The following is a 14,153-nucleotide window of genomic DNA, read 5'->3' on the forward strand; positions in this document are numbered from 1 at the left end:
TACAAAAGCAGACAGGGTTATAGTTCACTGGGTCTCCATTAGACTGATGAGATTTTCAGATGTTTGCCTCATTCTGCTCTGCCTCACTACAGAGCCTACAGCAAAATATATAACATATATATTGCTAATTGTCTGACATCCAGCAGTCATCAAGCACCATATAAATAAGTCAGATCTGAAACTGCCTACCTGACCCCAGCTCAACGGATTTTATTTGTACAATAACTTTAGTATATTTGTAATGTAATAAGCTATGTATGTATATATCTATCTATCTATCTATCTATCTATCTATCTATCTATCTATCTATATATCTATCTATATATATATATATATATATATATATATATATATATATATTCTGTTTCTGTGCGAGTTAAAGATGCTCTTGATAGGAAAATATTGGGTCTGCTTTTGCACAAAACCTATGCTGTGAAATAACAGAAACATTTCCACTCAAATCCTTTTGAAGGGGTCTTTTAAACTGTAAAGCAACCACTGAAAATACTTTTTTAAATTAATGCAAATGTTTCATCACCAATAATAACAGGCTAACAGGTTAAACTAAGAAGATAATAATGACATAAAAGAGCTTCAGCAGAAACATTAATTGACATTAATGAATCTGTAATTATGTATATGATTACACACAACACGTTTATGTATGTACCTTCAGTATATGTCCCACAAAAGAAAATTAGTTTAGCAGCAGGGGCAACAAGGACGACAGACACATACCCAGTGAGTGCACAACAATAAAATAAAGTCCCAATAAATAAAAATAAAAACAATAAAATGAGAATAAAAGCAACAACAGTAAAAAGCCACAAAATGGCTATTTGCCATTAAGAAGACAGGTTGCAGTACGAATAAAAGAAACCTGGAGTATTTTGGTCCTACTGATATCCCTACTCTAAAATGACAGCCAGAGGGCAAAGAGTCAAACTCACTGCGGAGTGGGTAGTTCAAACAATGAATAATAGAAGGAACCTCCCTCAGTACATGCTTGTTATAAAAAGTCAAAAGCCTGTCTTGCCAATCACCTGAGATTTTGCTGGCAATTTTTGCCAGAAGTCCTAACAAACTCTTGTTTTTCAGAATCATATTACCAAATCAAGCAACAATGCAAAAGGATAAAACAGATTCAATAAAACTTCAGTAAAACAAAGACAGTAAAGACAACAGAGTATAAATAATACGCACTTAATCACTTTGCAAAACATTCATTTGAACATAAATGTGTAAACTCTTGTGCTCTGGCGTTTCTTTCAGTATGAAAATAATTGTCAACCTATTTTTTTTTTACACTAAATGTATTTTATCTTTAAATAATCTTATTTTCTGTGGGTCCCTGTACCTGGTCATACAAAGGTACAGAGCCTGAATTACTGATTAATAACGCCTGCTTTTATATACAGTTATATTTAAATAGCTGGTATGAATAAATTTAGTGGATCAGGTTACTAATTGTAAAAAAAAAAATCTCTGTAATTTAACCCTACGGATCTGTTTAAGAAAATTATCTGAACAAGCACATGTAAACTAGATGTTACTAAGTGAATCCATAGGACAGTCAGCTAATCTGGTTTATCTGACATCGACAGGTCGAGTCTGAATATCCGGGAAAGTGCAAGAAACGAGGAAGTGCAGCCGTTAAGCTAATAGCAGGTGAAGTGCAAGCAACATCACTCCTTCTGCTGCTTCCACACATACCGAGGAGCTGTTTGTTCACCTACACTCACAGCAAAATGCCCGAATTACAGAGACCGAGGTGAGAAAAGCACAGCTTGCACTGTTTAACTACGGCACGTTTCTGAGCTCACCGTTTGCTGTCCTGGTTAGCTGAAAAACAGGTTAAATGTCAAATATTGCAACAACGTTAGCTCTTTTGGTTTTTTCATACAAGATTCCGGTTGGCATGTTAAATATCTCAGCTGCTGAGGAGCTGTTTGAGGGTCATCACACGGTGGCATCCCTGCTTGTTCTTTGTGTAAATGTCAAGCTGGATGTCATGTGGAGTTGCTGCCTGAATCCTGACTAACAGGTTAGACAGAGGTGTCACATATGCGGCCCTGGCTCTGGGCTCTGGTCCTGTAGGTAATTTTTAGGTATCTCAGGTTGTTCATTATTTGTTTTTGTAAATGGATGGTTCACAACGGGAGAGTTTTTAGGATGTACTTGTCTTTCCTTGCATAAAAAAGAAAACTACATTATTATCTATTAAATTAGGCTGCACACTGGCCATTAATTAAAGTGAGTTTGACACTCCTACATTAGATTTGTATAAAAATGTGATAATTTATTTATAAGGCATGCTTGAAAATCCATCTTACAAAATGCCTCCAGAGGCAACAAAATACCAGATACCAAAAATTCGCTAGCATGCTCTACCAAAATAGTGCTTTGTTGTGTATCTGACAGACGAAAGCTAAACCAGTTCCACACCACTGAAGTTGCAGCATTTTTACAAACCAATTCTGGTTCATCTGTTTCATTCAACGATCCGCTTTCGCCCTTCTCATTCTCCGTCGCTGCCATGCTTTTTCCACCATGTACGTATGAAAACAAAAGGCACTGTGCATGCGCGTTTTACCCATATTCTATCGCGATATTTCATTTTCTTATCGATGCCCAACATTATACCGGTATTACCGTGAATGGTATGATATGGCCCAGCCCTAGTTGGTGCTATGTGGCAGGCAGACGTTGGCACTCTCGACCTATGTTGGAGAGTGAAGGAAACAGGCAGCATCTTGAGGGCACATCAATGGGGAATTTTGCTGATAATGATGGATAGAATAAACCATGAGGAACTATGAGGAAGGTACCCTGCGATCAACAAGTCCTGAACAAAAATTTGTCGCAGAGTGAACACTGAACTGTTTAATCAGTGTTTTAGTAAACATGTACCATGGCATTAATGAGCCATTGATAAAGCTCTATCGTTGTGTTTAAAGTTGCCAACCTGTGACACGGTGTTTATTGACTATTCTTTATGTCCTGGAGTTTTGTGTGTCTCAGTTATTTTTACATCAGGGCTTCAAAATAGCTGCACAATTAAATACACAGTGGTGTTTTCAAGTAGGGCTGTGTCGTATCATATCATCTGTGATAATACCAGTGTAAAATTTTACGTGATATATAAAAGTGTTACATTGGAATGTTATTGTTATTGGGGTGCCACATGTTTAATGCCCCTATCGCTCACAACAGTGAGACAAGCCCATACGTTTCTGACAGTTAGAGTCAGAAATGGAGTTACCTGAACAACCTCCAACCAACAACAGTGCTATGCAAAGTATGCAAGATAACTGTTCCTGCTAAATGTGGAACTAACAAATATGTTTTACAAGTTGGGGCAACAACACTAGCAGCTGGTGATTTGCCACCCAAATGTAAACAAATGATCCAACCAAGCATCGCTGGAACACTGACTAGTTACACTTCATACGGTAGGAAGAGCAAACGGTGGTTGGAAATCCACGGTTGCTCGGTGGAAAAGCGAATCTTTAAGCAGCGAGTTAAAAAGCTCAACTCAGAATACATGTGCCCAGGTGGAAAATGTTTTTCAGTTTTAGTATGCGATAGTAGTGTCCAAACTACTGAAGAGTTACAAGTTTAAGTTACTTTAGGTACTTTAGGCAGTGTTTTCATTCTTTTCTTTTTATCTCTAACGTCACCTTCCTATTCTTATTTGTCTTCATCATCTGAAGGATTCAAGCTATTGACACTAGCGCAAGTGATGGACTGGAGGGGTTCAAGGCGCATGCTGTGTTCCAGGAAATTGACAAGAAACTGCAGGAGGTATTTATGTTACCTACATGAATGGGACTTGATATGCGCATTTCCAGCTCCATAGTTTTATTCGTAGACTTTTGCTCCTTTGATTAATATTTTCCATGCCTTTTCAGTGAAAATAAATAAATAAGTATGTATAATAAAAAACACATTAGGTCTTTTAATAATATGTATTATGATTTGGTCTTTGCTTAAAAAACGAAACACAATAATTTTGTAAAAGATTTTAATAAATACTTGAATCCACCTATCCAAGCATTTACAGTTCTCCTAGGCTTGTGTTCATATAGCTACACAGGCTTTTAACCTTATGGTGGCACATCAGGATCCGTTCCCAAACTATCATTTTATAACACAAAAAAATAATATCAAGCTTATGGTGACTCAATCAGACAAATGGTTTCCATCAAAACTCTGTTTTTAAGCAGTTACCTTTAGTTGACCTCAATCATACAGATTCATCTCAAGCTCGCCAGCAGTGCTCTCTACATAATGAGTGGGATTTGTCATCAATGAGGAAATGGCAGCAAAGTTTAGTGTAATATCTCTGAAAACTGATCAGACAAACAGACTTGAGTTTTTAGCTTGGGAGCTTATCTTTATCTTATCAGAGGGAATTTGTTCTACTTTTGTATTTTCATATTAGTTCAATGTTTTTCTTTCTTTTTTTTGTTTCTACTCAAATCCAAGTTTTGGGCAGATTAAGGATGAACTAGGTTATGTAATACTTTTGTCGCTGACCTGTGTTGGGCTGCAGAGTGTACTCCACAAACACCTGAGTAAACGGTGCACCCGGCAGATTTAAGGCTGTTTACATTTTGTTTCCCACCAAAACCCGTCGTGTGTCTTCTACGCCCCAGAAATGTTGACTGCATTGGCTTATCTGAAAAGCTGTTTCCTTTCATATTTTATTTGCATTATTTCCATTTATGTTTTTATTGCTAGCTGTATCAGTTTGATGATTAATTGCTGCTTTCCTTGGCACCTTAATGCCACAAAACACAGAAAATGGGGAAGCTCTTTCAGGCCCCAAGTCTGTAGCTCACAGACTAATCATACTGCAGGAGCATGCGACCATGCTGCTTCAGTTCAAAGCAGATTTAATAATACAAAAACAATTATAGGAGGCCAAAACAAACAAAAGAAGAAGGCCTTGAACCAAACCACAGAGTGAGTTATCAAATTTAGGCTTCTTCTTTAAGACTGAAGCCAGTCACCTAATGCCCATGCACTAGAAAACTATAAAAACACTTATAAAAGACTAAAGTCTAGAACCCTTTCACATCTAAAGATGATGTGAAAGACTTATTTTTAGCAACAACTGGAATCTTGAAGATCTCTGTTTACATTACTTCAACTAGATTACCTTTCAGATAATTTCCTGTCATGTTACAGCTGGAAATTTACAAGAACAGCTGTTGAATAAAAGGGTTTTTGGCAATAACTGTGTGTGCAATAAAAAACAGCCCAAAAGAAAAAAATGTCAGAATGTGGACACAATGCTGTGTGGGGGGGGGAAAAATGAAAACGATCTGTTGGCTATTGAAAGTGTTTATGTGATTTAATGTTAAACTTTGCATGAGCCAAGAAGGGAAAACGTTTATGGATTATGATTAATACTTGGTTTTTGTTGGAATGTCAGGAATGAGGGAAGAAATGACAAAAAATGACAAAATGAAAATTGCCTGTGAAACTTAAATTGTTGAAAAGCTGTTTGCTTTGAGACTGACAGCTCTATTGAAAGCAAAAACTGAAAATGGGGCAGCAGGTAATTACCGAAACAACTAATTAATAATAAAGAACTACTGAAAAACAAGTGAAGACAGCCACTCCAGCCTCCCTGTGGCTTTATGTAAGTGCAATTCATCCTCCACAGCCAATCAACACTAAGAAAGCAGGACGAGAGGAAGGTAGTTGGCTAATGAAGAATAATTATCAAACATACCCAGTGATTAAAAGCAAAACTCCACAACAATAATACTAATGATAAAAACTCTACAGGATGCTTTCTCATTTAAAGCACTTTTATTGTGTTCTCTTACATGTGTATACCTCTGGGCGTTCACATTTAGCAAACATAGTTTATTTTAACATTTGAGCCTCTTTATGAGCTAAACAAGAAGAGAATCACCTGCCAAAAACTGAGAGGTACCACACGAAGCTACAAATATCTCTGTCATAGTTTTACGTTAATCAGAACACACGAAGTCTTATTTTTTATATGTTCATTAGATGACCGATGTTAGAATCCAGACACTATTATTTTATTTCCTACAAAGGCATTAATTAAATTAAATTCAATTAAAGATAATGATGGGCATAAGAATTAAGAAATGAAAGGGTGCCCCTTAGGGCTGTGCGATATGACCAAAATCTCATATCCCGATATAAGACATCTATCGTCCCGATAACGATATAAATCACAAAAATGTAACATTTTCTGTAAATTCTGTGAATCTCGGGCAGCTCGACTTGTGTGAAGTGTTTCCAGCTAGGCGTCGTGTACCTGGAGTCGAGTGTTTTAACTCAGCGGTCCTCAACCCCCGGGCCTCGGACCGGTACCGGTCCGTGAGTCGTTTGGTACCGGGCCGCGAGAGTTGAGGCTCAGGTGTGAAATGTATGGTTTTCAGGGTTTTTATCGGTTTTCAGCATTATTTTGTTATCGTTTTTATCGTTAACTCTGCTTTCCTGGGTCTTTTCACGTGTGTTATGAATAAATCTTATTTTTTTCGGTACCGGTACTAGTTTTATTTTGTTGTATTTATCCGCGACACCTTAAAGGATGGTCCGTGAAAATATTGTCGGGCATAAATCGGTCCGTGGCGCAAAAAAGGTTGGGGACCGCTGTTTTAACTGATGCGCGAAACTATATATTTTTAGATATAAGTTGTAACTGCCGCCGTTTTCTTTGTGAGTATTTAATACACGGCGTGCTGCGGGGAAAAGCCTGTTCTAATGTTTGAGTCTAAGGTTTATTTTTTTAGCACCTGACGGCTCTTTTTTTGCTTCTCATCTGTCAGTACTCTGCATACTATTTCATGTGATTCAGTTTATTTTGAAAAGTCTCAACAGGATCTTGAGCTTTATTGTGAAAGATTTATGTGGAAAATAAACAAGCGGACATGCGATGGTTTTACCATCGTTGTTGCTAACGACAAGGCATAAAAACAGTCGCTTGTCCGTAGTGTGGTTATATTAAATATAAGAGACAGAGAGAACTGTAAGAAATGAATATAGCCACTACAGTGTCCATCAAAACGATGAAAAAATATTGCCGTAAACAGTTTATTTTGTGACACCACGAAACAAACGATAGCGTAAAATGAAACGATAGACGTTTTTATATCGTCATCCGATATATATCGTTATATCGAACAGCCCTAGTGCCCCTGTGCATTCACTCCTCACATTTCTTCCGCTGATGGCCAGCAGGGCACAGCAACTCCTCTAGTTGCCAAAAGAACCTGGATAACAGAGGTTTTTGAGAAACTAACCTTTCTTCTCAGTTGATTCATAGCCATTAAATGGCTTTCCTTACCAATTTTATGGTCTTAGTTACTAGTTTATGTCCTTAATTAATGCTCATTTTGTAAAGTATGGCCTTATTTAGTGTAAAAAAAAAAAGATTTAAGCAGGATATCCTTTAAGTTATGGCTACATTTTAATTGACAAAGCTCTACCATACAAGGGTGCCTGGGGTGTCTGCTCCACCCATGGTGGATCATGCTTTATGAAAAACATGATAGGACTTTACAAAGTCCAACTTTTTTACACATGCATGCACACAAACACACATCCGCTCAAAAGGTTTGCTGCTCGTGATCAAATACTTTATTTACAATACCTAACTTTGCTCATTATGTTGCTTTTAGTTGTGAATGAACTGTAAGCAGATATTATATATGAAATTAGCTGATTTCTCTTTAGAGAGTGGCAGCAGCAAACAGGACAGCAGGCAGGATGACGAGTTTATGAAAAAGTTGCAATGGGCTTGGACTCATCCAAGGTTAAGAACCACTGCGTTGTAGAATCAGAACTTTGCTTTAGAACTAAATTTAATGGATTATCCATCTCCATTAAAAAAAGGATGGTTTTCTTGAATGGTAATTGGTGACAATGATTCATCTAACTCAGGGGTGTCCTGCATGTTTTAGATCTCACCCTGGGTTAACACACCTGAATCAAATGATTAGTTCATTTTCAGGCCTCTGGAGAACTTCAAGACATGTTGAGGAGGTCATTTAGCCATTTAAATCAGCTGTGTTGGATCAAGGACACATCTAAAACCTGCAGGACACCGGCCCTCGAGCCTGGAGTTCGACACCCCTGATCTGTTTCAAAATTGTATAAATATTCAAAATGTTTAATTTCAAATAAAGCCTCATAGTCTTTATCATTTTATAGATTTTCAGTTCCTGTGCACATTTAGCTCAAATGTAAATGTAGCCCACTCTCTTGGCTGCACCTACAGTTACCAAATCCTGAACTGGAGTTGGGCAGATTTTCCACTGGTTTTTTTTTTTTTTTTCCCTTCACTATCTGAATATTTTCAGTAGTTTTTCTGCCATTACCTGAAACTCTAAAGAAAATAACACATGGCTTGTCAGGCTGAGCATAAGATGAGTGAATGTAGGCAGTAAAACATGTTCTTTTAAAAACTGACAACTTTATGTGGAACATTTTGTTACTGCACTGAATTTGCAAAACTTGTGAAATATTTTTGATATATTTTTCCTTCAGTCACATGTAGTGGAAACTGTTTTTGGTTTAAGGTATGTGAAATGTCTTTGTACAGGATGGGGAGCAGTTTGTGAAAAAGATTGGTGGAGTGTTTGCCTTCAAAGTAAAGGACGGCCCAAGTGGAAAGGAGGCAACTTGGTTTGTGGACGTGAAAAACGGCAAAGGCTGCGTTCACAATGATACTGGTGAGAAAGCTGAGCGGCTGTGTGAGCATGATTTAAAGTCTTCCAGTCTTCTTGTATCCAATATAATGGATTCACGAATGACCCCTCGGTCCCATTTTCGGTGTTAAAATATCTCTGTCTCTTGAGGGTTAAACTGCTCCCATTCTTTTCAGTCAGTGAGCAAAAACCTCTGAGCTGTAACATGTTTTTTTTAAACTTAGCTCGGTTTCTGTGTCTCTGCCCTGCAGATAAGGAAGCCGATTGCACCATTTCTATGTCAGACGCAGACTTGTTGGCCTTGATGACTGGGAAAATGAACCCACAAACTGTGAGTATTCAGTGTTGGTACGGCCTGGAGGCTAAACTGTGAAGTGCTATAAGTGCTGTCCATTTACCATTTTCCCTTCGGTCTGTTGATACTGCAGCTGAAGTTGATTCAGTGAACTCTTTTCTTTCCATAAAGTACCAAAAAAACCCAACCAAACAAAAACATCTTAGTCTCCTTAAATGTGCCAGTTGACTAGCTGACAGCGATCTTGAGCCATTTCAGTCAAAAAACCTTAAACTAAAGACATTTCCGGTACTATTTTATTTAATTTTGTACAAGCATGCAGTATTTGTTTTTCTCAAGTCTCATTTTTGGCTAATAAAAGTGTAACACTTACTAATAACTGATTTAGAAACATATTGAATGATTTGTGTGAGAAGGAAAGGCACTATCATATACTCTTTTAGATTTCTGTATAGGCGTTAGTTGATAAGTCTGACATGGTGTTACCATGTTTATGTATCCACTTATGTCCCTCTGCCATGAGTTCTCCAGTTGGCTGGCAAGGTCCTACATTACCCACAAATACTTAGGATGTCTAGTGTGAGTTTCCCACAGCTTTCCAAAAAACATTTTTACAACATTCATTTTATATGTTTTTCAGCCTGACTTAAAGTAAACAGCTATTAGCCACCTGGAACGGACATTTCTGCTGAGCTGCCAACTGAGAAAAAAAGGTTTTTCCTCCAAGGAGTCGAACCCGCTGTTGCCAGTCTTGGAAAAAGTCCGTTTGTTCATAGATGAGCTTAATTTCAGCTGTGGAACTGTGAATGAGGAGTTTGCTGTTTTGATAAACATTGTTGTCCTGGAGATTGTCTCACACCTTCGAAAAAATTAACTGGAAAAAAAGACCAAGACCAGCTGGACCAAAGCTCTGCATGTTCTCAGTCATTTGAGTTGCTGGATGTCTTGTTAGCTGTGGCCTCTCCAGCACGGCCACAGAGCTGTGCACGGCCTCAGCATGTGAAAAAACCAACGTGCCCTGATGAATGTGCAGGGCGTCAGGCAAATACTCCCAGATGAAGATCAGTAATACAACAAATTTTAATGTTTACTTAAGTCAGACTTGTACTTTAATTTACTTAAATTTAGCTCAGATCCTTATTTGTTTGTGATGGTGGATTTAAAAATTGTAGTGTAGGAGCTGTTAACGTTTTTGGCATTGTGAGAGAGCCGCTGCTTTAAGACGTATACTGAATCTGCTTATCCATCTCTTTAGAGTTACATCCTTCTTCTTAGTTTCTCAATCCTCTGTCTGAAACAAGCTGTTTTAGCTATCCTCCTTTTACAGGATGGTTCTTTTGTTTGCCTGCACTACACAAACAAAGACTGAACAGCAGAGCTGTGGGGCATCTTTGCCTGCGATCACTATATTAGGTCCGCTCTGTGGTATCATATAGATACAAAAGTAGGAAACACTATGACACTGGGCGTTTTGTGGACTTTGAAGTAGGAGCCTTTGGCTCACACGGACTACATTCACATTCACTGTCCTCATTAGTTGAAATGTACAGAAGATAAGAAACAACGTAATAAGTTACCTTTTAGCTTTAGCTCTTTCCAAGTATTCTGTGAATTGCGAAACTAACCCTGGAAAGCATTTACCCCTGATATGGAACCACTTTACTGGTACAACAAATGTTTAATAAGTCAATTACACTGGTTTTTAGTAACTAAGATTACAAACTGGGAACCTTTTTAAAAACTAAACCATACTTAAAGATATTTGTATTTTGCAGAAACAACAGTGAGAGGGGTCGAAAGCCACATATCACAAAATGAACCAATCTTTTTTTCATTAGATTTGTCTGAAAATAAATATGGTGGCTCTTTTGCACCTTCAAGCTAAATATATATACAGTTTTAACCTTTTATGATTCGACATTTGACTTATCAGCTCCTCGTTGTTTTCCATGCAGGAAATGCATTTGAATTATTATTACATGTGAAAGCACTATATTAAGGTAGCACTCAGGTCAATTCTAATCACTAGGGTTTGAGAGTAACGCAATTTCTATTCTGTGTATGTCCTGTACATGTGGCAGAATTGACAAAGTTGACTTGACTTGACTTGACTTGACTTGACTACCATCAGCTCACAGCCATTTGCAGTGATTGCATGTACTGTGAGGTCCTAGAAAAGCCACTTCTGCACTGTGTGTCTGCCTCTTCCTCTCTGATTTTCCTGTGTGACATTAAAAAAAGGATGGGAGAAAAACATCTAGTTTCCCCTCAAATCTGAACTCCTTTTGCCATAAGGGCAAATGCTGAACTGCTCTCGAGTCTCTTTGGCACATTGATCTGACGTCACTGGCATTGAGTGCATCCTGTTCCACCTTACTGCAGTTACTACCCATCCTACAGCTTTTCATTTCACTTTATTTTATTTTATTGTGCGTTTTACTTTACCTCACTATATCTTTACTAGTTTATCTGTTGTGTCTATTTCAGAGTCGACTCTGTATTTCAGCTTCTGTTTTCTTTCTTTATTTTACATATTTACTTATTTAATCTATGTATGTATTTTATTTATTTAGTTGCGAGTGTTCTTCAATTTTTATAATTCAGTCAGCTAACCAGTTATAACAGACATAATGTCTGAGTAACTGGTGCGTACAATGGGGTTTCACAGGGCAGTCCCACTGGAAACACTGGTAACCGCTCTGCAACCTTCTCCAGCTTTTATTATAATGCTAATAATAATGTGCACAACTCAGCGATCCTGAATTGTCGTTTTTAAACTCTGGTGGAGGTCTTGCAGGAGTCCCATACTCCCCCATGTACGGTATTGGTCCGCATTGGCTGAAATGAACAGGAGAGATGTTGAAATCCAGCTCGAAGGACCAAGCTGTTTAAAAAAAAAAAAAAAAAATCCCTTATGAAGTGAGACACAGAGCAGCGAGTTCCAACGCATTTATTTACTTGCAAGGAAGCAAAAGCATACGTGATGAATATCTATGCAAGTGCTCGCCGGGGCAAGTTTAATTTATTAACTTCTTCCAACGTTATCCTGGGAACAGATATGTGTGTGACGCTCTTACAGGGAAACAGTTACATGATGCACAAGTACATGATTCTAACCCTGCTTTGGATAACAGATAGCAGAGAAGCCACAACAAGGCCTGAGAAAAGGAAGATTAGAGGGACGGAGAGGGAGAGATGCATTCCTACAGATTACCAAAAGGAGTGTTGCACAGCTTTAATAATTTAATACGTTTTCTATTGATCACAAAAGGATAGCAATGCAGGCTCCAGCAGTGTGTTTTCCACAGATTAGATCCCCAGTTATTTGGATACCTGCATTGTTTTTTGGTTTTTTTTGAACAAATAAAAAACCCTCAGTTTCCCCATTTCTGCTGTAAACTTACATGAATGACTTATTTTTATTTCCTTGAGAAAATATTTATCTCTAAAATGGTCACGTTTTTACATCACTCGCCTGATTTTTACCTTCTCACATCACAAATATTCATTTCTCCTTCATACGCCTGTGTGCTCTGGAGTTTCCTGACCTTTCATAAGCTGTTGTTGCCGTTGTCCCACTTTTTCTCGGGTTGAGTTAATCTCTCATGGTAACTCTTTAAAGCCAGCAGCATGTATTTCTCTCCTACACTGAATGAACCACGCTTCTGATTCCCAACCATCTGATGCTTTTATATTACAGTGTATTACACTCTCGCTCTCGCTCTGATTCACAGGCATTTTTCCAGGGCAAGCTGAAGATCACAGGAAACATGGGTCTGGCTATGAAGCTACAAAACCTGCAGCTGCAGCCGGGCAAAGCCAAGCTGTAGACGAGATGCTGGAAAGAGAACAGAGATAAACCACGAGGAATTCAACCGCAAGCCTGGTTTCAGATAAATGTTAAAAATTCTCATCACTGGACTAAAACACTCTTCCTTTTAGTGACCTCACTGACCAAACACTGGGATTAGTAAGCAGACAGGCCAATCTAACTGGAGAACGACATAGATGGAGAGATAATTATTTCTCTAATTTAGTCCCTGCCTGCAGCGATACTGTTAGTCCAACGTAGTAGAGACAGGTACCTCCCTACTTTGTGATACTAATTCAGTTCTTGTCCAATTTTTCTGTAATCTTCCCTGCTAATGAAATCTTTCAGTGTAATATGTCTAGAAATGTTTGAAGAGTAGAGCAGATTGGTGTATTATTCTTCATAATAATGGATTGAACAGTCAAAGTGCCTCCTCATCTCAGATTATGGTTTCTAGGCAGAAATGTAGTATTTTTTTTTTAAGTCTGCCTAACTAATACTAATACAAAATACATATTCTGCTCTTCTCTTATTGTATGAATCTCTAAAATATTTCTACAGAATAAACGTGTCTTTCCTGGGGATCGTGATTTTCATTTTTCACGGTCTGGGTGTATTTGGCGCATGATTCCTGCAAGTAACTCGAGGTCTCTTTAAATTTTGCTGATAAAAAAGCACAGAGCAACTTATCCATGAAATGGAACATAAAACAAGACTGAATGAACAACATGATGTTCCCTCTTTTATGTTCAAATGGGAATGTTGAGTTTCTGGATGTTAAAATGGAAACAGTGGCCATGCTCCAGTGTTTCTGCAGTGAAAAGAGGCTGACGTTAAAGTCTCCTGACACAGTTTCGGGGTGCTATCTGAGGTTATATCAGTGTGACTGTGCAAAATAATGTCCCACTGTTACACGGTACTTTGATGTCAATGTCGGTCGTGTGCCCTTTGAAGGGCCCTGTACTTTTCCAGTGCTGCAGCAACCCGGTTCCAGACTGCCACGCTGTATTTTTTCCTTTGTAGATGGATGAGCGTGGCTGAAAGACAAATCTGTTAACTAGCTCTGACCCAGATTCCACTGCAGCTTTGGCTTGGCTCGTGTAGTTTTCAGGTCTTACTCTGCAGTCACACTGGGGTTATTTCATTGGTCAGTAATGATTGCTTTTAGAGAATGTCGTTTCTTCTGTTGTGTTACAGTGAAGAAATTGAGACATTTTAGACTATTTGCAAACATTTATGTAAATTAAAGGCCTAATTAATGTGAATAAAATGATAAAGAAAATTCTTGCTAAAAGAAGAGAGGAAAGTTACGACGCACTTTACCAGCTTACAAAGAAAGGTGATGGA

General features: G+C 38.1%; 1 protein-coding gene across 1 annotated transcript; it reads left to right on the forward strand.

Annotated features, from left to right (window-relative positions):
- The first annotated feature begins 1,606 nt into the window (after positions 1-1,606).
- Positions 1,607-13,530, forward strand: scp2b (sterol carrier protein 2b). Its single transcript, XM_026159439.1, has 5 exons — positions 1,607-1,772; positions 3,715-3,805; positions 8,595-8,724; positions 8,952-9,031; positions 12,730-13,530. Exons 1-5 carry the CDS (start codon positions 1,750-1,752, stop codon positions 12,823-12,825), a joined length of 420 nt encoding a protein of 139 aa, XP_026015224.1. The 5' UTR covers positions 1,607-1,749; the 3' UTR covers positions 12,826-13,530.
- The last annotated feature ends 623 nt before the right edge of the window (positions 13,531-14,153 follow it).

This window comes from Astatotilapia calliptera, chromosome 23, assembly GCF_900246225.1.
Source record: "Astatotilapia calliptera chromosome 23, fAstCal1.2, whole genome shotgun sequence".
Classification (NCBI taxonomy): Eukaryota; Metazoa; Chordata; class Actinopteri; order Cichliformes; family Cichlidae; genus Astatotilapia; species Astatotilapia calliptera.

What these genes read in the sequence shown, in the direction of transcription:
- scp2b (XM_026159439.1), top strand. Translation starts at nt 1,750, where the DNA reads ATGCCCGAATTACAGAGACCGAG. An exon ending in CTGCGTTCACAATGATACTG is followed by an intron (nt 8,725 to 8,951) that starts GTGAGAAAGCTG and finishes TCTGCCCTGCAG; the next exon opens with ATAAGGAAGCCGATTGCACC. An exon ending in GGAAAATGAACCCACAAACT is followed by an intron (nt 9,032 to 12,729) that starts GTGAGTATTCAG and finishes TCTGATTCACAG; the next exon opens with GCATTTTTCCAGGGCAAGCT.